The 20710-nt window shown below is 47.0% G+C and overlaps 3 protein-coding genes across 5 annotated transcripts in view; 1 reads left to right on the forward strand and 2 right to left on the reverse strand.

Annotated features, from left to right (window-relative positions):
- Positions 1–7259, reverse strand: part of Cby2 (chibby family member 2) — a 94868-nt gene extending 87609 nt beyond the window's left edge. For both annotated transcript variants that reach the window (XM_008770895.3, XM_008770893.4), the window contains exon 1: positions 7083–7259. The gene's annotated coding sequence lies outside the window, so the exon portion shown is untranslated. The remainder of the gene's footprint in view (positions 1–7082) is intronic.
- Positions 1–17115, forward strand: part of Erich6b (glutamate-rich 6B) — a 39035-nt gene extending 21920 nt beyond the window's left edge. Inside the window, exons 6-12 of one of the 2 annotated variants that reach the window (XM_063274893.1) lie at positions 2829–2965; positions 3871–3932; positions 7042–7193; positions 12100–12185; positions 12348–12500; positions 14213–14441; positions 16895–17115. In XM_063274893.1, coding sequence (XP_063130963.1) covers positions 2829–2965; positions 3871–3932; positions 7042–7193; positions 12100–12185; positions 12348–12500; positions 14213–14441; positions 16895–17101 — 1026 coding nt within the window. In that variant the 3' untranslated portion in view covers positions 17102–17115. The remainder of the gene's footprint in view (positions 1–2828; positions 2966–3870; positions 3933–7041; positions 7194–12099; positions 12186–12347; positions 12501–14212; positions 14442–16894) is intronic. The other variant, XM_063274894.1, reaches the window with a different exon arrangement.
- The window catches only part of Cog3 (component of oligomeric golgi complex 3), a 90461-nt gene that overhangs the window by 16435 nt on the left and 53316 nt on the right, over positions 1–20710 (reverse strand). The window lies entirely within an intron of this gene.

Consider the following 20710-nt stretch of genomic DNA (forward strand, 5'->3'; position numbering starts at 1 on the left):
TATGTAACCCCTTTAGGTGGCCTCCAGCAGCCTGAGGACCTCCCACTAAGTCCCATATCTCGAAGGTTCCATTACCATCGGGGAGTTTACAGCATTAACACGTGAACATTTCCGGGTACATTCAACCTCCAAAGTGCGGCTATCAACAATACAATGTGGTAAAATAGCATTTCTCCAAGCAACCTGATAGAAACCATGTATGGGCAAGTTTAGCCAGCCTGGGAGGAGTGTCACATGGTACAGGTAACTGCTAGTACTTCTGAGGAAACTTTTGAGGGGACCCCAAAAGCCACTGGGGCACAACTTGACGGAGGGAGCTTAAACCCTCCTAGTGGTACCCTGGAACCCTAATCCACTTGTTACTTCTAATTACTATACTTATTTTTACGTCTAAGATACATACATGCACCACAAGTCTTGCTAAGCAAACATTTTCTTATTCTAACAACCAGAGATTGACCCAGAGGTACACATGCTGACCAAATCAAGTGGAGCAGCACAGTCTAGATAGGACGAGAGCCTTGAGGGAAGCCATGTGGTTGGGTCTAGTACCTGGGGAATTACAGTGGACACTGTATTTTCTGGCAAACAGAGTATCACATGTGAAGTGTACTGAGAGATCGCTGGCAGGCGCTCGACCCATCCCTGGGAAGGGTTGTCAGCAGGAACATGGAGGCAGAAAGGCCAGTAACAGGGCTTTAACCTCAAACTTGCCTGAAGCAATGGTGTTGGCAGTGGGGAAAAGAGGTACTCCGAGATGAGGACCAGGCAAGCCAGCTCCAAGCTGTCCCCTTAACCTAGAGATACCATGAACCACAAGCTACATCCCTGGAACTGTCCCACCTCAGATGTGACTTTGAAAGGTTAAGGTTAGTCATTCGCTTACTATAGGAGGCTGACGAATTAATGGTACTCAGTCCAGGATCACATATTGAACATTAACACCATAGTAACCTTAAGTTGTAGATGAGCTGGGAGCAGGTGTGATCAATCCCTAGCTTCTCTCCAGAAAGTCAACTTTTGTCATCCATCAAAAAAGATGTAAAAAAAAAAAAAAAAAAAAAAAGATGTGACCAAGAAACCCTGTGAAGGGGGTTGGGGATTTAGCTCAGGCCCTGGGTTTGGTCCCCAGCTCTGAAAAAAAGAAAAAAAGAAAAAGAAAAAAACAAAGAAACCCTGTGAAGACACAGCTATGGGCCAGCCACAGTCAGCAGCACAGCCTTGCACAGAATGGTCCCACTTATGAACACGTAGACAGCTGCTATTATCACAACTGCTCTAGAAGTTACAGAGCCTTGGCACTGAGTAAGCCAGCCAGCCCTGGGAGCTCTGTCATTTGTAGAATGCAGAAAGCATGATGCATACTTCAAGTGTGAAAACATGTTTATAGTCTATAATATCTTCACAGTCAAAACATGATTTTATGTCCCTTTCTTAGCATACAAATACTAACCATGATTCTTCAGGGGGCAGACAAGAGGAGGGTCTGATAGAAATGGAGATTTCTTTTTTTAATTTATTCACTTTATATCCTGATCACTGCTCCCCCATCACCCACTTCCACAATTCTTCCCCTACCCCTCTCATCTCCTCTAACAGGGTGGAGAAGCCCCCTGGGTATCCCCTACCCCTCCTCAAGTCTGTGAGGCTAGGAACATCCTCTCCCGCTGAGGCCAGACAAGGCAGCCCCGCTAGAAGAACACATCCCATATGCAGGCAGTAGCTTTTGGGACAGGACCCACTTCAGTTGTTTGGGACTCACATGAAGACCAAGCTGCATGTTTGCTACATATGTACAAGAAGGCCTATGTCAAACCCATGTATGTTGTTTGGTTAGTTGACTCTGTTGGCCTTCCTGTGGAGTTCCTATCCCCTTTGGAACCCACAATCCTGCCCCCCTATATTTCCATGAGTGTCCCCAAGCTCCTTCCACTATTTGGTTGTGGGTGTTTGCATCTGTCTATGTCAGCTGCTGGGTGGGTTGGTGTCCCTATTGATCCACTGGGGATCCTGCCTGGCTACAGGAGGTGGTCTCATCAGGTTCCATATCCCTAGTGCTGTGAGACTCAGCTAGGGTCACTCAGTAATGGGAGATTTCTTTAATTTTATCCATTTGTACTTTTATGTAGCATGTACTTGTGTGTGTAAGCATGTGCATGAGTACATTCATGCTACAACATGTGTATAGAAGTCATAGGACACGTCGTCTTGCCTTTCCCTTACTGAAGGAGACTCTCCCTTGCTTTGCTGCTGCCACTCTGCATCCTCCATGCTTGTGGTCTCAAGCTTCTGGGTAATTCTCCTGTCTCACCCTATGAATGTTGGGATTACAGATGCATGCTACTACATCTGGCTTTTACATGGGCTTTAGGAGTCATTAGGCTCTGGTGGTCATCACCCTGGCTCCGGAAGACTTCTTTAAGAGAATCCTTCTAGTTCTTCTGCAGCCTCACTCACACACACACACACACACACACACACACACACACACACATACACACACATGTACACACACACATACACACAAGTGCACACACACAGACACAGACACACACACACGCACACAGGCACACACACACCTACACACACGCACACACACAGACACACACACACACTCACACACACAGACACACACGTGCGCACACAGGCACACACAAACACACCTACACACCTACACACACACACACACACACACACACACACAGAGCAGATATTTCTTAGTCATATATGAAAATGTCACCTGGCACAGCTGGAGTCGGAAAAGTTATTGACTGACGGGGCGTCATCAATCCTACTTCTGGGCCATTTTTCATTGTATGATCATTTAGTCTCTTCCCAGCAGCTGTGAGTCTGTGTTCAGGGAGATACTCCGTGAGTTGGCAATCCAGGGAGAACTGGAGGGTGACCTGGACATACCCCTGAGTAAGCTGCTGGAAGGTGAAAACAGGAAGAAGCTGGGAGCCTTGTAAGTAGCCGACAAGGGCGGCTGGTCAGTGGGTTCCGGAGAGCCAGATGTGGAATGGGGCAAGTGTAAAGAGAGCTGAACTAGGGTCAGACTGGAGCCCTGAGTCAGGAAGCAAACCCAGGCCAGGCACAAGGACATGGATAACACACAGGAGTCAGACGCACACAAGACCCAAAGTTCAAAAGGAAGGAAACCACATGGATGCAAAGCACAAAACAAGAACAAAGGCAAGCACTGTCTTTGCTTTGTATGTTGACCTGGATGCAGGTAAAAGGCACTGGCCATTGTGGGAGGCGGTGCTTGGTGGGACTTTCAAGATAAATCACGTTGGCTAAGCCTGCTTATAATTTTCCTACAGTGACTGGTTTTCTGTCTGTCTCCCATGGGTATCAGTAACATATTTATTTGGTTGGATCTAGCGATTTGAATGCATGCATCTTGTTGTTTTGAGTTTCAAGGGGTTTCAAATAGCTCTGGCCAGTTCATGGACACCGTTATTTTCTAAGCCATGTCCAGATGTAAGCCCCATGTGATTCAGGTAAGCCATAGAAAATATGGTAGCAGAAACTTAACTCAATGTAGCTACCCTGGTGGCTGGACCTCCCTGTCTGCCCTTGGACCCAAGATGACACTCACTGGGCTCATTTTGAAAGACTTGGGATCCATTCAAGTACCCACACTGATCCATTACAGACTGTGTGGGAAACACTGAACAGACATCATGTGCCATCTCTAATTCTTGAGAGCACTGACAGAAAGAGAATCTGGTCACACAGCAGAGCCCTCTGTTTCGCTTTCCCTGATGGAAGATTCCACAGCCTCTAGGCCCACAGTGCCATGTAGTGAGTGTGAGATGCCAACATGAATTAAGCTTAACTTTTAAAGATGATTTGCATTCCCTTCAGGTTGAAGAAAAATTTTGAAAAATACAAAGAAACAATTATGTGGATTATGAAACAGCATGAAGGTAAGAACCATTCTTCTGGCCTCCATCCAAGTCTGTTCTCTGCCCACATACTCTTGCTTCCAGCTAGGTTTCTCCTCTCTAATACTTACTATTCAGGACCCCCTGCCTAGGGAATGGAGCCACCCACAATGCCCTGTGTCTTCATACATTAATTAGCAATCAGGACAACTCCCACAATGAAGACTGACCCACAGGCCAACCTGATCTAGATAATTTCTCATGAAAACTCTCTTCCTATGTGAACCTCAGTTGTGCCGAGTTTAGAGTTAAAACAAACTAGTATAATTCGTAACTTAAAAACGAAACAATACAAGGCTGGGTTCACCCTGATGCACCACCATCGTGCCTGCCTACACCCTGTCTCTCCAGACACCTGAAAGTCTTTGAGCCAGCTATACAGGAAAGCAATGGTTCTAATTGAACCTCTTTGTGGTTCTGATGTAGCCAGTTCTAAGAAAGTCTGTAGGCATCTTTGAGACACTACTCGCTTGCTTCCTGTGTTTGACCTACTGTCCCATATCCATGATAGAGTGTCCCACATCTCTGAACACACTAATTTCCAAGCTAAGGTTAACACACCATCATACAGGGAGCCACATCAAGAATGGCTTTGTGTGTTTTAAACCCCTGCTGGCATTGTCTTGGAATTCTTTTCTGAACAAGGGTCTTTGTGTTTTTATTTTGCATCATGAAATGAAATAGCATCTCCTATCCAGAACCGTTTTTTCCAATGCATAGGCTACAAGAGGTGGTGGCAGTAGCACGCACCCTTAATCCTAGCACTCAGGAGGCAGAGGCAGGCAGAGCTCTGTGAGTTTGAGGCCAGCCTCAGCTACAGAGTGAGTTCCAAAACAGGGAGAGCTACACAAAGAAATTCTGTCTCAAAAAAACCAAAAGGAGGAGGCAGGAGGAGGGAGAGGAAGACACACAAAAACATGACACAACTTACATTATAAGCCATCTAAATGCAAAGAAAGCTCGTGGTTTTCTTGTAGTGCCGGGGCTTAACCCCGGGCTTTTGTGCATCTGTCGCTGAGCTACGCAGCCAGTCAAGCTACAAAGCTGACATTCCACTGGTGGCACCACGCGTGCACTGTTTCCTAGCAGTGCCGTGGGTGTCATAGTCAGAGGCATGGGTTTTCTGTTTTAAGGAATCTGGGAATCAGACATCTTTATCTCCTCCTCGAGATTCACTTCTCCCTTCTGTCTCTCAGTTGCTCCATATTATTTCCACATATTAATTTTAAAACTCTTCGCTAGACCCCCCCCCCATGGTCTCTAAGAAGATGTCTACATTCTTCATATAGTTTACAAGGCCCTCAACTTTACCTCTAGCCACACTGGCTTTTTTACTTGGTCATTACCATGGCCAAGGCCCCCTGCAGTAGAGTCTTAGTGCTTTCTGTTGCTTTTGACCAGGACACTCTTGTCTCCAACATCCTGTGACTCATTCACTCCCTTCAACTAGGACTCTGCTTAAATGTTGCCTTCTCAGAACTAATTTCCTTGGCTACTCCTTACGAAGCAGCGTTTGCACATACCCACTAGGTATCCGTCTTTCTCCACATAGTAGTTCTTCATAGTACTTGTAACCTTCTGGCATATCATAAGAGACAACAAGGACAGTAGCCCCCTGGATGCTTAGAACAGTTCTTTGTACTCGGGATGTTTACTGAAAACACAGTGGTCCAGCAGTGCCTGCCTCTACCAAGTCTCTGCTAACTCATTCCCACTCAAACCTTCAGTCACCCAATATTTATGCTTGAACCCATCATGCATTGCTTATAGCATCCTACCTAAAAAAGTCACTTGGGTTTAAAAGCCTGGATTACTTTCCTCTACAAACTCCCATGGCAGCCTATACAGGCCCCAAATGATGAACACCCAGGATTTGTTTTACTAACCTCCCCTGACCAAGGTGCCAAGTAAACCAGGCTCCCTATCACCACCAAGGACATTGTAAGAGATGTCACAGACAGCAGCTGTCCTCACTGTGGCCCCTAGCACCACATTCAACTCACCACGAAGCATGGGAAGGGAGCTTGCTCCTGCAGCCCTACTGTTATAAAAATGGATAAAATGATTGATATAGAAACATGTTTCCATGGAAACTAAGTTAAATGGTCTCTTAGATGCTCAATAAGAAAACAACTTTTAAAGAACTTACTTTCAGTCCAATGTGAATCAAACACACAAAAGATCTGAAGACCAGGTAGGATATGTGACATATAAGACTATCTGATTCTGCATTCAGTCTATTAGAAACTGCCAAACCCGAATGGTAAGAAATAAACTATGGAGCTGGCAGTGTGGCTCAGTTGGCAGAGTACTTGCCTTACCTGTTCTAGGTCCTGGGTTCAAACCCTAACACTGCATAAACCAGGAGCTAACGCATGTGCCTGTAACTCTAGCGCTCCAGAGATAGAGTAGGGAAACAGGGGATCAGTGCCAGCCTGATCTACATGAGACCCTATCTCAATAAATAAATAAATAAATAAATAAATAAATAAATAAATAAATAAATAAATAAATAAATAAATAAATAAATATAAATAAATGAGTGCGGTTTAAGTAGAAATGATCACAGAGCCCCAGTCATCAGACCTCAAAAAGAAAGGCTTTTCCTATATCTTAAATAACACATTGACATTTATATTTTACATTAAAAAAAAAAACTCGTCCAGGGTACATTTCCTTTGCTTTGAAAAGTTAGGCCTTGAGATAGCCCGCGTTTTCATTTGGCAGCCAGGCATTGCGCAGAGCGCTATGTCCGTGCTCTTAGCGAGCTCGCAGCCACACCCCTGCATTCCCAAGGCTGTGCTGGACGTGTTTCACCTCTGCCTCTTGTCCAGCACCAGGCTGGCACTCGTTAAGCACATAAGGATATTTGTTGAATGAATGAATCAACAAGAAACAGGCATCTGGGGGTTCGGCCCCCTCCTTTCTGTTTTCAAAGGCCTTGCTCCCCAGCACCCCTCCCCCTTGGAGAGTGGCTGAGCCCTCAAAGCCCTGTAGCACCTTGACAGATGGAGTGTAGCTTACTTCCCCACCGTGTCACAACGGATGCAGTCGCCTACTGAAAACGGTTGTCATCACTTGTTGAAAACAGCTAGCCAGTCGATCCCAGAGAAGACCATCACTATTACATACCTAATATCTCTGCAACCGCCCGAGAAGCCTGAGGCGAAAAAAACCACAAGCAGTTATTCTCTCATGAAGAAGTTGCACCTAGACCACAAATGGGCACAGGCAAAAATGAAGGTAAAGATGGTGGCGTGTCGGTGAGTTCACCGTGAGGGGGCTAAGATGGCGGCGAGTCGGTGAGTTCACTGTGACGGGGCTAAGATGGCGGCGAGTCGGTGAGTTCACTGTGACGGGGCTAAGATGGCGGCGAGTCGGTGAGTTCACCGTGAGGGGGCTAAGATGGCGGCGAGTCGGTGAGTTCACTGTGACGGGGCTAGGATGGCGGCGAGTCGGTGAGTTCACCGTGAGGGGGCTAGGATGGCGGCATGTCGGTGAGTTCGCCGTGAGGGGGCTAGGATGGCGGCATGTCGGTGAGTTCGCCGTGAGGGGGCTAAGATGGCGGCATGTCGGTGAGTTCACCGTGAGGGGGCTAGGATGGCGGCATGTCGGTGAGTTCACCGTGACGGGGCTAAGATGGCGGCGTGTCGGTGAGTTCACCGTGAGGGGGCTAGGATGGCGGCATGTCGGTGAGTTCGCCGTGAGGGGGCTAAGATGGCGGCGTGTCGGTGAGTTCACCGTGAGGGGGCTAAGATGGTGGCATGTCGGTGAGTTCACCGTGAGGGGGCTAAGATGGTGGCATGTCGGTGAGTTCACCGTGAGGGGGCTAAGATGGTGGCATGTCGGTGAGTTCACCGTGAGGGGCCTTTTCGGTTGTGTCTTGGAGTCAAGTGAGGCACAGGCATCATCAGAACGCTGTCAGGGCCGATGTATGAAGTGGACACCACCAAGAAAAGTGTTCTCAATATGTCAGGACACAGCTGCCTGTGTGGGTTATTGGAACATTGACTAGGGTTTCGGTGGGCATGGTTGAGTCTTCTCCCCTAGGGCCTGTATTAAGCAATGTGAGGGAACGGGATAAAGAAACTGCATAGCGGGGCTGGAAACATGGCAGAGAATGTAGAGCTCTTCTAGGGTACCTGAGTTCAATTCCCAGTACCAGTATCAGGCAACTCACAACTACCTGTAACTCCAGCTCTGGGTATCCCACACCTCACCTCTGGCTTTGTTAGGTAACCACACACATGACATTCACACACACACACACACACACACACACACACACACACACACACTTTAAAATAAATAACCTTTAATAATAAACTACAGATTATTAATGGTTCCCTTGGTGATAAATTAGAATCAATATTTTAAAAATCGGTTGCACGTGTAAATAGATACATAAACTATAAGACAGGCATAGATCGGAGCTAGAAGGCTGAGGCAGGAGGATCACCCATAAAGAATCAGCCTGGTTTATATATTAAGACCTGACAGGAAGAATGAGGGGCAACGGAAGGAGAAGAGGTGGGGAAAGATGGAAAGAGAGATGGAGGAAGAGGGGGGAAGAGGGGAGGGAGGGGAGGGAGACGAAAGGGAAGGGAAGAAAAACAGAAAGTTGTCAAGCTGTGAAGAGACATGAAGGAAACTGGAGTTCAACTTGCTGGCAAGACAGCAGACTGTATGCTCCAACTTTCTCACATTCTGGGACAGTGACAGACTGTGGTGGCTGCAGAGGCTCTGCAGAGAGAGGAGTAGACAGAGCGGAGGGTTTTCAGGGCCATAAAGCTGTTCTGTAATGATTTCTGTATGACACCATAGTTACATAGTACACGCCATCGTTCATGTGTCTAAACCCACAGAATGCACAGCCCCAAAACGGACCCCAGTATGAACTGTGGACGTGGGGGACGGGCAATGGTGTGTCGGCATACGTTCACTGATTGTAACAAGCAGACCACTTGAGGAGAGAAAGGCTGAGGCTTGGACATGACACATTTCCGCCCAGCTTTGCTTTGGCCTGCCCCACCACACACAGTGTATTTTTGAAACCTGATAAGGCATCTTGCTTGGGACTGATATCGTTGAGCCCTGAGTGGAAACTGTGTTTGAAATGTCAGTCGATGAGCATGCTCACAGAAGCTCAAAAAATGAGGCATCTGAGCAGAGGATGATGAGTTTTATACCTTTCGTGAACATGTGCTCAGAGCACACACAAGGCCCTGTTGCCAGAATTCCTGAGATGCGCAAGACGATAGCCCCAGTCCTGTAAGGCTATGATCCAGTTGAGAGAACTGGTACACAAAGATACTATTTGGTGCTTTGTCACTAGAAGAAAGCAGGGTAAGGGACTGAAAGAAAGGATGCTTCTGTCTCTCGAAGGCCAATGGGAAAGGCTATTATTAGACCAAGCATCATGTAGGCGAAAGCATGTCTGGAGTAGGGACAGCACCGGGAGGATTCTTGAGGGTGGGGATGGGGGGTACAGTAAACACAGTGCAAAGGAGTACAAAGGCCTGCATCATTTCCCCGGGACATCTGTAAATCAGGAAGACACCAACAGCAAATCTACTCTGATCATTTCCTGCCACTCTGCTGAAATACTGAGATCTTTCACTCAAGAAACGGGAGGGTTTCTTTTGATTCACGGTCTCAGGGGCCTCAGTCACCAGTTGTTTGGCCCTGTGCCTTCAGGCCTGAGGTGAGAGTGAATGGCACAGTGGAACGTATATGACTGAGCAAAGCTTCTACTGCATGGTGAGCAGGACGCAGAAACACCACGGAAAGGGCCAGGGTCTCAATTTGCCCTCCAAGGTCCTGAGCCCTACGAACTGCTTCTTCCAGCTAAGCCCACACTTCCCAAAGCTTCCACCAGCTCCCAGCAGTGCCACCCGCTGGGGACCACACCTTCAATGTGTAAGCTTTCTAAGGGAGGAAGATCCAAACCTTAGCATCCATTGATCGCACAGAGCCCCTTTCTCCAGGACTCTAAGGCTTGGTAGTCAGGACAGTGCTCAGTAGCTACTGAAAGTAAATGGCTTAACAAACTCTCGCTCACATCCGTCCAGTCACCTTAACCTCGGAGCTCTTTTCAGTGGTTTCCCTATGAGATGGATCTCAAGACCTTGGCTGTTCTATCAGAGCTCTTATCATCCCAGAGTTATGGTGTCTACTTGCCTGGACAGAATTCACAAAGCTAGAAGCCACATTTAAACTCCACCAATGAGGGCAACACACATGAGCACCCATTTACCAGCAAGGGAGCTGGGCGAGAGACTCCTGCTGCTGTGTCCAGGGAAGAATGTCACCAGTTTGCCCTCAGAGGAAAATCAACTATCCGTGTTCAGATGATCCCGCTGGCTTTGTTTTCAGTGAGGTGGAATAGATTAGATCCACCATAGTGGATCTTCTGGTCTCTGTACATGCTCAACACCCTCCATCTCTCAGTCCTATGTGTAGAAGGGAAATTGAGGCAACTGAACCCAGCTAAACTCCTGCAAACTAGATTTCGGCTCCCTCACGCCCCACCCCGCCCTCTGCCCTCCCTCACTTCCAATAAACTAAAGGAAGCATTCTCCAATTAGCCTCATCAACTCTACCGGAGGCACACAGCTTTTCTAAACACCCGTGGGACATCTGCAATGATGCGGTACTCAATAGCCCAGTAAACAAACCTCAGCCAACATCACTTAAATATGTCCTCCTGCCCCCAATGCATTCTAATTAGTGACAATGATGGTGTCATAACCACTGCCAAATAACAGCACGCTCACATAATTCCAATGTCAAAGAGGAAATCATATTGGTCCTTGAAAGTATTAAGAATGGACTAAGGACAAAAATAAGATGGTTTCACTCCTGGGAAACAGCTAAAACAATATTAGACCTCACTGTTTCAGCAGCTCATAAATGCAGGGAGAAGAGGGGATCGTGAAGAAGAACAGTGAAAATCCAAAGAGTAAATTAGCATCCAGAGCTAGGAAAGAAACTTACAAGACAGAAAAAAAAAAAACAGGATAAATAAAACATAAACCAGTCTGCAGAAAAACTAGTAAAGCAAGCAAGCTTCCTGGCAAGACTGATCCAGGAAAAAAAAATGCCTTTAAGTTATAAATATGAAAAGGGAAGACATGTGAACAGAGGAAGCCAAGAATTTTTAACACCATATGCAATCTTTGTATGGCAATAAATGCAAAGTTTTACATAAAATTACCATTTCCTAGAAAAATATAACTTACGAAAGTGAAATCAAGAGCAAGGCTTTGAAAACCTAAATTTCCCAGTGTTATGTGTTGAGCCATCTTCCCGTAAAAGGATGTGTTAAGGTCCTAACCTCCGGTGCCATAGAGTGTGGCCTCATCTGGAAGGAGCATCCCTAAGGATGTAATTAGTCAAAGATGAAGGAATAGTGGAGAAGGGAATGGTAAGATAGGACTGTACCCACTTTCAGGCCACCAGAGGACACAGACTACCACGGGGAAACAGAGGCAGAGACTGGGGGATGTGTGCTGGGAATGGCAGCCTGTCACCAAGCACTTAGGGAGAAACAGGAAGCTGCTTTACTCCCAGGTTTGAAAGACCTAATGCAACCCACACCTTTCTTTCACACACTTTGCCTCTGCAATGGTGAGAACACATTTCTTTTCTGAGATGATTCACGTGTAGGAGTGGTTCACTTGCATGTACCTATATGTACAGCGAGCGTGCCTAGTGCCTAGAGAGGTTAAAAGAGAGCTTTGGATCCCCTGGAACTGGAGTTACAAATAGTTGTGAGCCATCATGAGGGTATTGGGACTAAAACCTGGGCCTCTGCAAAAGCAGCTAGTACTCTTGACTTCTAAGGCACCTCTCCAGCCCCGAGAATACAGTTCCTTAGAACGAGATGGCCTAGGTGATTAAAATAATAGTTTCTATCTAGCTGTGTATGCCCCAGCCTCACACACATGTACCGTGGGTGGAGTTGAGCTGCCTCCTCATACAGGTAAACTGAGACCCTAAGCGCTCCCAGTGAGTTGGTAGGAGTCACAGGCCAGGCAGCGTGTGGGTGCTCAGAGCCAAATAGAAGCAGGAGCTGAGGGTGCAATGGTTCCACCTGTCTTTGAAGGACAGCTGTCAACTGCCTGCTTTCCTTGTCTCTTCTTCCCAGGTACATCAAAGTGATGGAAAAATAACTGCCTACCACAGTGGAAAGAGCTTCCATATATTTTTTCCTAATGGCACAGGCCAGATATAGTATCCACTGAGGAAGAGGGATGTTCATATTGACACCTAAAATGTTTGTGATTCTGGCCAAGGGTGTGGGTTTAGACTGAGGACTGTGTCCTCTTCAGGGTCTAACCTTTCTGTGGGAGGAGGCTGTCCCAAGAAACCGATTGTGTCTTAACCAGCTCGCAGCTATCCATCAGGAAACCTGGCTCTGCTCATCTTCTGCAAAGGAGTCGAAAAATTTACCTATATTGTTCTAGAAGACTCCGTGCGTATGAAGATCCGAGGCCTTGTTACCAACTCTGGCCATGCCACCTTCTACAATGAGGATGGAAGGATCTGGTAAGTTTGAGTCTTCAGATGCCAACACCTGAGCCACTGGGAATCTGTATGGTGGAAGTTGGTGTGCATTGGGAACATGAGAAGGGGCACCACAAAGGACTGGTGCAGATCCTGTCCTCAGAGAAGGTACCATAGCATTCCCCAGTACAGACCCTGTCCCCAGAGAAGGTACCATAGCATCCCCAATGTAAAAGAACAACCATGGGCTCTGTTGCCACAGCTATTGGCTTCACCTCCAAACACCTCCTAAAAGTCCAACATTACGAGAACTGACCCAGGAGGCCCTGGGTCCCACTAATTTCAGAAGCCTTGGAGTGGGGCTTGAGACACACACATACCATATAAAGAATCCAGGGTCAAAAGGCACATTCTAAATATTTCATTAAAATTAAACTTGTTTCTTAAATCTCTAGTTCTGTTAATGGGGTAAGCTATCTCTTCACAGTTCAAGATAACTAGGTCCCCTCAAACCGTCCCTCATGCTTTCTCAGGACTTTCTGTTCCAGACCAAGTGGCTACAGTGTTGGGGGGCACACACTGGGTTAGTTACCTTATTTTCATCAAAACCAAACTCACTTTTAATTCTAAAATCTCCTCTCATCCCTTTGCCTCAGCGTGCAGACATCATTTCTGGGCTGGCTTCTTTGCTGAGTACTATCCGCTCTCCCCTGAAGGCCATGTGTGCAAGTGCTGTCCTCACAGTCATATCCCAGATCCAGGAAGCACGTGGCCTTGATGCCAGAAATGTACTTAATGATCACAACTCTTGTCATACAGTAGGGTCTCTTCTCTCTATAGTTGTAAGTCCAGAAGAGAACTTGGAGACATATAAAATCTGACCACTGGAGGTGAAGAAACTTGGACTCAAAAGGACAGTCACTTGCCCTGAGTGGTGCATAAAATAAGAGGCCCAGGATCTTCAGGGATCTACTCTCCCTGATGTAAAGTTAGGTCTAAAGCCATCAAATAGCAGCTAAAATCCCAAGGTCTGCCAACAGCCACAGGGCAGGGAGATGGTCAGGGCAGAGTGAGAGCTGATTCCATCCTAAGGATTCTGCTCTTTGGGTCTTAGATCCACAGGGAAGGGAAGAACACAGCAAAGCTCTGGAGAGAGGCACAGGAGAAGTTGTCCTGTGTGAGGAGGCTAAGGGAGGCCATGACTGAGTCTGAAGACAGAACCTGGACTTGGGTGGACACTCTTTGTTAGAACCTCTCTATCCTACTATCTTAGGGTTACTATTGCTTCAGTCACCAAAACAGCAAGTTGGGGAGGAAAGGGCTTATTAATTAGGCTTACACTTCCACAGCACTCTCATCATGGAGGAAGTGAGGACAGGAACTCAAGCAGGGGAGGAACCTGGAAGCAGGAGCTGATGCAGAGGCCATGGAGGGCCTCTTACTGCTTACTGGGTTTCTCCTCACAGATTGCTCAGTATGTTTTCTTATGAAACCCAGGACCTCTAGCCCAGGGATGGCACCATCTGCAATGGGCTGGGCTCTCCCCCATCCATCACTCATTAAGAAAATGCCCAAAGCTGGGTCTTATGGAGGCATTTTCTTAATTTCTCAATTCTTCCTCTTAGATGACCTAACAGTCCCACCAAACCTTTGTGGGTCCAGAAGGAGAAGAGGAAGTGGGAGGGTCAAAGGGGATCAAAAGGACCACATCCTGGTCCCAGCACAGTAGTGTCTGACACATCACCTTCTCCTAGGTTGAGCATGAGCAAACTCCTGGGCTATTACTTCCCCAAAGACAAGTGGCAAAAGGCCTGGAACTGGTGGAACCTGTACCTACACGTGCATGCACCCCCTTTTATGTGCATCACTTTGAAACTCAACGAGTACGTCCGTATACAAATACGGAGCCAGGACAAGGTCATCTTCTGCTTCCTCGCCCCCAAACAGAGGCAGATTTGTTTAAACATGGGCACCAAGTTCAAGGTAAGGTCTTTACTCCCCTCCAAAACTCAGACAAAGGGAATAGAAGAAGGGAGTGGGGGTGGACCATATTGCCCCAAGGACCCACTCTACATGACCTACCTCTTCCAGCTAGGCTGCACCTCCTGCATGCCACCGTCCCCAACAATAATGCCATCATATTCAGAGTCCATCAAGGGATTAACCTGCATCTAAAACACCGCACACACAGAAGTATGCTCTCGTCATCTCCAAGGTGACTCTCACTCCCATCAAGATTGACAGTTGTCTTGGTTAGGGTTTTTGTTGCTGGACAAAACACCATGACTGAAGCATCTTGGGGAGAAAAGGATCTATTTGGCTTCCACTCCTACATCACTATTGATCATCAAAGGAAGTCAAACAAGGCAGGAGCATGGAAGCAGAGCTAGTGCAGAGGCCATGAAGGCGCTGCTGGCTCCCTTTCCATGCTCAGCCTGCTTTCTTACAGAACCCAGGACCACCAGCCCAGGGATAGAACCATCCACAAAGAACTGGGCCCTCCCCATGGATCACTAATTAAGAAAACGTCCTAAGGGGGCCTACAATCTATTCATATAGAGGCAATTTTCTCAACTGTGTTCCCTCCTCTCAGATGCCTTTAGCCTGTGTTGACACAAAAGCATGGAGCACAGCAATCAAGGTTAGCTATTGTCTTAGCTAGGGCTTTTATTGCTGTGAGGAGATCCCATGAACACTGTAACTTTTTTTTAAATTTAGAAATGTATTCTGTTTAATCCACAAGCTTTATATAGCTCTAGTTTAAAAATAAAATAAAACAAGTGGAACCAAGACACTGCCCAGGCCCTTCCAGCCAGCCAAATACACAAGCTCTTCAGTTGTGCGTACACTTGGAAGAGTAAGGAAGAACATGAATGGGAGCCACCATGTTTCATAAAACAAATTTATGTAGCTAGTCCTTCCTGGGTCTAGTAAGTCACCTTTACAGAAGAGGAAGAAGAGGGGAGAAGAAAACAAAACAACACAATCTGAAGGGGAAAACTCAGAGTTCCAAGTCAGCTTAGGAAGAACTGTAACACAGGGCAGCCCTAAAGCCTGGAAGCGGAGCCTACACTGAGCTCTAGAGCTTGGAAGCTGCCAGGACAGAAGGTTCCACGGCCAGCAGAGTGGCTGACCACTCACTCACCCAAACCTCTGTGGTACCTCAGCAGTGCTCTCACTTCTGGGCAAGCTTACAAACCTATACAAGGTAGGAAGCATAATTTACGTGGTTGCTAAGATTCAAGAGAAAAGGGAGGAAAAAATAACAACAAACCAACCTCTGGGATGGTGAGGGCATTTAAAGGAACCACAAGAATTTTTTGTTTAAATAAGACTTATTTGTTTGCACTGTCCCTGTCTTCAAACACACCAGAAGAGGACATCAGATCTCATTACAAATGGTTGTGAGCCACCATGTGGGTGCTGGGAATTGAACTCAGGACCTCTGGAAGAGCAGTCAGTGCTCTTACACTGCAACTCTTATAAATAAAAGCATTTAGTGGAGACTGGCTTCCTGTTTCAGAGTTTCAGTCTACTATAGTCGTGGCAGGAAGCATGGCAGCACACAGGCAGATATGCTGGAGGAGCCAAGAGTTCTACATCAAGACTGGCAGGCAGCAGGAAGAGAGTGAGCCACTAGGCCTGGCTTGAGCATCTGAAACCACAAAGTCTACTCTCTGTGGCATACTTCCTCCAACAGCGCCACCCTATTCCAACAAGGCCTTACCTACTCCAACAAGGCCACACCTCCTAATAGTGCCACTTCCTGTGAGCCTATGGGGGGCCATTTTTATTCAAACCACCACCATACCATATTGCTTTTGTTTTCCTCACATGTATTTGGGTAACATGCTAGCACCTCAGGCTTGCACACCAAGGAAACCAATGCCCCAAAGAGCTTCACTTGTTCACAGTAGCTCTGTCAGCAGTCAAGGCAAGATGCAAGGTCCTTCCCCAATTCAGTAGTATCTCCCTCTCCCTCTCCCTCTCCCTCTCCCTCTCCCTCTCCCTCTCCCTCCCTCTCCCTCTCCCTCCCCCTTCCTCCCTCCCCCCCTCTCCCCCCCCCCCTCTCTCTCTCTCTCTCTCTCTCTCTCTCACACACACACACACACACACAGACACACACACACACACACACACACACACACACACACGAAAATGGCACAGACCAGCAGACAGAAGGCCTGGCTCACCTCTAGTTTTTCTGGAAAGCAGTATCAGCGTCTATCAGCAGACCATGTGACCATAGGAGAAGGTCAGGTGGGCATCTGGGACACAGTAAGAAGGCTGAGGGTAGCAGAGCTAGTGAATCAGATCTGCCCTTGAGGGTGAAGGTTCTAGAGACATTCATCATGGCTACAGCAGGGCTCAGTCATGGGTGGCATACAGCATCTGAGCAGCAAGGATCCTCACCCAGTCGTCTACTTATCCCACAGCTTATCAACTCAAATATTCATGAAGCCTTAATGAAGAGGGTGGTCCTGGAAACAGTACCCTACCCAACATCATGGAAGATCCAAGTCCTTCTGGAAAAAATAAGTAGGAGTCTGAGTTTACTGACACTGTCTGATTTGGAAGACTTCATAGTAGTGGTCAACATGGTGTTCAAGGACCTCGGTGCAAAATATCAACTCTGGTCTTAGGGTAGCCACCAAAATGTCTCAGGCCTCTGCTGCATGTCTTGGGAAAGGAGAAACCTCAGGGCAGGGCACATACAAAGACTTGGAGAGTCGGTTTGTAGTCCAGGACATGTCATAGCTCCTTTCTTAGGGGTAAAAAATTGGGTTTGTGAGGAGGGGAGTTCAACTGAATCTGAGGCTGGGCACAGAGTAAGCTTGGTAGTTATCCTTGACCTAACCACTTAGAGACACACTATTATCTCAGTAAGTAACCCTAGCCAACATGTCTGTCCCCTTGCTCTCATCCCTGTGGTACAGAGATTCTTCTGTGACTGTCAGGACCAGTACTTGACTTTTACTCAAGACATAGACCACCAAGTTCTGTCCTTCATTATCTGTGTGTCTCTAGGTCAGAAGCTTTATGCCTCAGTTTTGCCAGTCTGTAAAATGAGCCTAGAAATGGTTCCTGCCATGATGGAGTCAAGAGTATTGGGTTCATTCATGCAGGTTGTATCTTTAAACAGTGAGCCCACATGGCGAGCATCATTGACATTACCCGTTGCTTGGCCCCTCCACAAATGTCAGTCTCTAAGTTAAGGCTAGGTGTCTGCTTTCCCTTGGTTTACAGGATCAGTCCTGTCCTCTGTTCAAGGTCTTTTTTGTCCTGTTTCTAACTACCCTTTATGGAGCCTGAGCCATGGACTAGCTTGGCCTTGTGCTAAGGGATCTTCATGCTCTGTCTCATGTGGCTCCATGACACAGGTAGTATTTTTCCTGAAGACACGGAGTCCAAGAGGGGCACAATGACCTTATATCCTATGGGCTGCCTGTCGACTGACATCACCTTGTACATGGTTATTGTACAAATCCCCACCTCAGAGTATCTCCAAATCTCAAGACTTCTCCCAAACCCTTCTGCCCTTCACCCGCTTTGTCACTGGACTCACACCTATGGTTGTTCATCCTGGGTCCCTCGGGAAGATTGTCTCAGCCACTGAGCTGCCATTGATATTGTTCAAGTCACACTCTGCTCTAGGATTTGGCACATTTGCAGAACAGTGCCAGGCTGGGATTGCTACAGAGACCCTCCCTTGAGGACCCCACTGTTTCTGCACTGCCTTCAGGGCTGTCACTAACACTGACTCTATCACAGATGGCCAACTGTCCACCCAGCTCTGTCATAGCAAAAGAAAACATAGACAGAAACCCAACATCAGCCTGCACTTAGGTCCCTAAGCCAGACACTGAACCAAGGTCCAAGGGACCCAAGATTCACTCCTCAGATAGCTGGGGCTCTCTGGATCACTAGTAACATCAACTCGGTAGCCAGACCAAGCAGTCACCTAGTTAAAACACTCAGCCAAAGAAGTGACGGTGACCTCTGGATCAAAGCCTAGGAGCCTAGAGCCCAGGAGGCCCCATCCTGGGCTGCCTAGTTTGTCCTAGAGAAACGTTCTATACATCTTGGTTCATAGGCATCTGTCTCCTGAGCACTCTCGAGGCTCCTAGTGGTCTCTCGTTCACCCTTATTTCATTAGATGCCTTTGGTCCAATCCACTGTGACAAGGGAGGATGGAATTACGTAGTCAACAAAACTCATGATAACCTAGGCATTCAAAGGAGTAGTTTGCAGAAAAGGAGGAGTTGAGCTTGGTGCCCAGCCCTGCCACAAAGTGCCTTTTATATAGATATAGGGTACCTATTCTTCCCAGGATGACCCTAACCCCAGCCTCAACCAAAACAAACAAACAAACAGACAAACATCTTCTCAGCCCAGCCTAACAGTTAGCCATTCTGTAGTACGAATAGTGACACCCAACGCCCAAGGGCCACCTCTGTGGCCTACTCCCTTAATAATTTCCCACTGTCTGTCACCCACCCTCACCAAACGTCACCAACCCCAAACCATCACCTGAGCAGCTGAAGAGAAGCTAGAGAGAAGGTTCTCAGAGGTGCCACACAATCACTTCTGTGGGACTGTCACACCTTATTGGTGATTGGCGTCACTGCAGAATCAGAACACTGTTGCAAGGTTATGAGCTGGGACAAACATGGCGCCGTGCTAACATCCTCCTGCACAACATCAAAGGTTTAGTGACCTCTTGACACTACATATGTGCTTCATGCATTAGAAGCCCAGGTCCTCAGGCTGAGGCGCTATTGGAAGGTAGAGGAACTTTTCAGAAGATGGATAACTGGGTTGTGTCCTCCAAAGACCCCGGCTGCTCCTCTTCCTTCCTTGGAGCATAAAATGGCTCCATCATCCATGTCCTACCATAACACTCAGCCCCCACAGGACCAAAGACATGGGATCAGGCAAGCATGAAGTGAAGCCAGGAAGAAGGATTCCTCCTTTCATTGTCTCAGGACAACCTAACACTGCACACGCTGCCTCCGTCCCTGACAAAGACCAGGGGTATGGATGGAGCCAGCATGACCACCCACACTACTGCTACAGATCACCCTGGCAACTCATTTTGTTGGAGAAGGGGGTACTGTTTTGTCTGTGACAGTCAAGTGCACGTCTGCCTTGACAAATAGTTCATGCATGTGGGAAGACCGTATATACCCTAATTTACTAATGGGAAAACACAGTCTTTGGCTCATTATGTAAGCTAGCTAGCTTTTTAAAAACAAAATCCTGAGTGGGTTGGAGGAGTTGGTTATTAAAAAAGTTGAAGATGGTCAAATCACTAGGAACTGAAGAGAGGCAGGGAAGGGTCTGGTAGGTATAAAGTGCTTACCAGGCAAGCATGAGGAACCGGGTTCAGATCTCCAGCACTGAAATAAATGCTGAACAGATGCCGTGGCCCAACTGCAAGCCCAGCACCCAGGAGGCAGGGAGGGGATTCCTGAAGCAAGCTGATGGCTAGACTTCCCACATCAGGGAGCTCTGCCTCAGACTGTAAGATGGGGAATGCTTGAGTAAGGCTTCAAATAGCAAGTGTGAGCCTCCACACACATGTAAGCATACGCACGCACATGCGTGTGTACTGCACCACACATGGGCATGCACAGTGGGGGGTCTGTAAGGTCATAGAGGGGCAGTAAGAGGACTTATAGACAACATATTAGAAACTGAATGTTTTTTAGATGTGATACTACTACTGGGACTTGTAAAAGAATATTACTCTCTTTTTTTTTTTTTTTTTTGGTTCTTTTTTTCGGAGCTGGGGACCAAACCCAGGGCCTTGTGCTTCCTAGGCAAGCGCACTACCACTGAGCTAAATCCCCAACCCCGAATATTATTCTTTAAGAGACTGATGCTAAAATATTTGGAAGCAAAATGTTTTAAGTACAACTTGAAAACTCTTCAGTAAATAACTGTGTGGTACTATGCACCAGTTAAAACTCAATTGTCTTAAAAGAGCCCAATCTGGAAAAAAAAAAAAAAAGAGCCCAATCTGGTAAGAAAAATTATATTAAGATTTATACATAGAAAAATCTGGAAGTTAAATACCAAAACATATAATGGTTGGCTTTGGGGTGGAGAGCTTTTCATGTTTTCTATCAGAATTCAAACACTACAGCTGACTAGCAGTGACCATATTTGTATAACGAGAATATTTTTTCTAATCTGTATTTCTAAAGGGGATACTGTCAGATGACTGTAATAGCTGTCACTGCACTGGT

Source organism: Rattus norvegicus, chromosome 15, assembly GCF_036323735.1.
Source record: "Rattus norvegicus strain BN/NHsdMcwi chromosome 15, GRCr8, whole genome shotgun sequence".
Taxonomy (NCBI): Eukaryota; Metazoa; Chordata; class Mammalia; order Rodentia; family Muridae; genus Rattus; species Rattus norvegicus.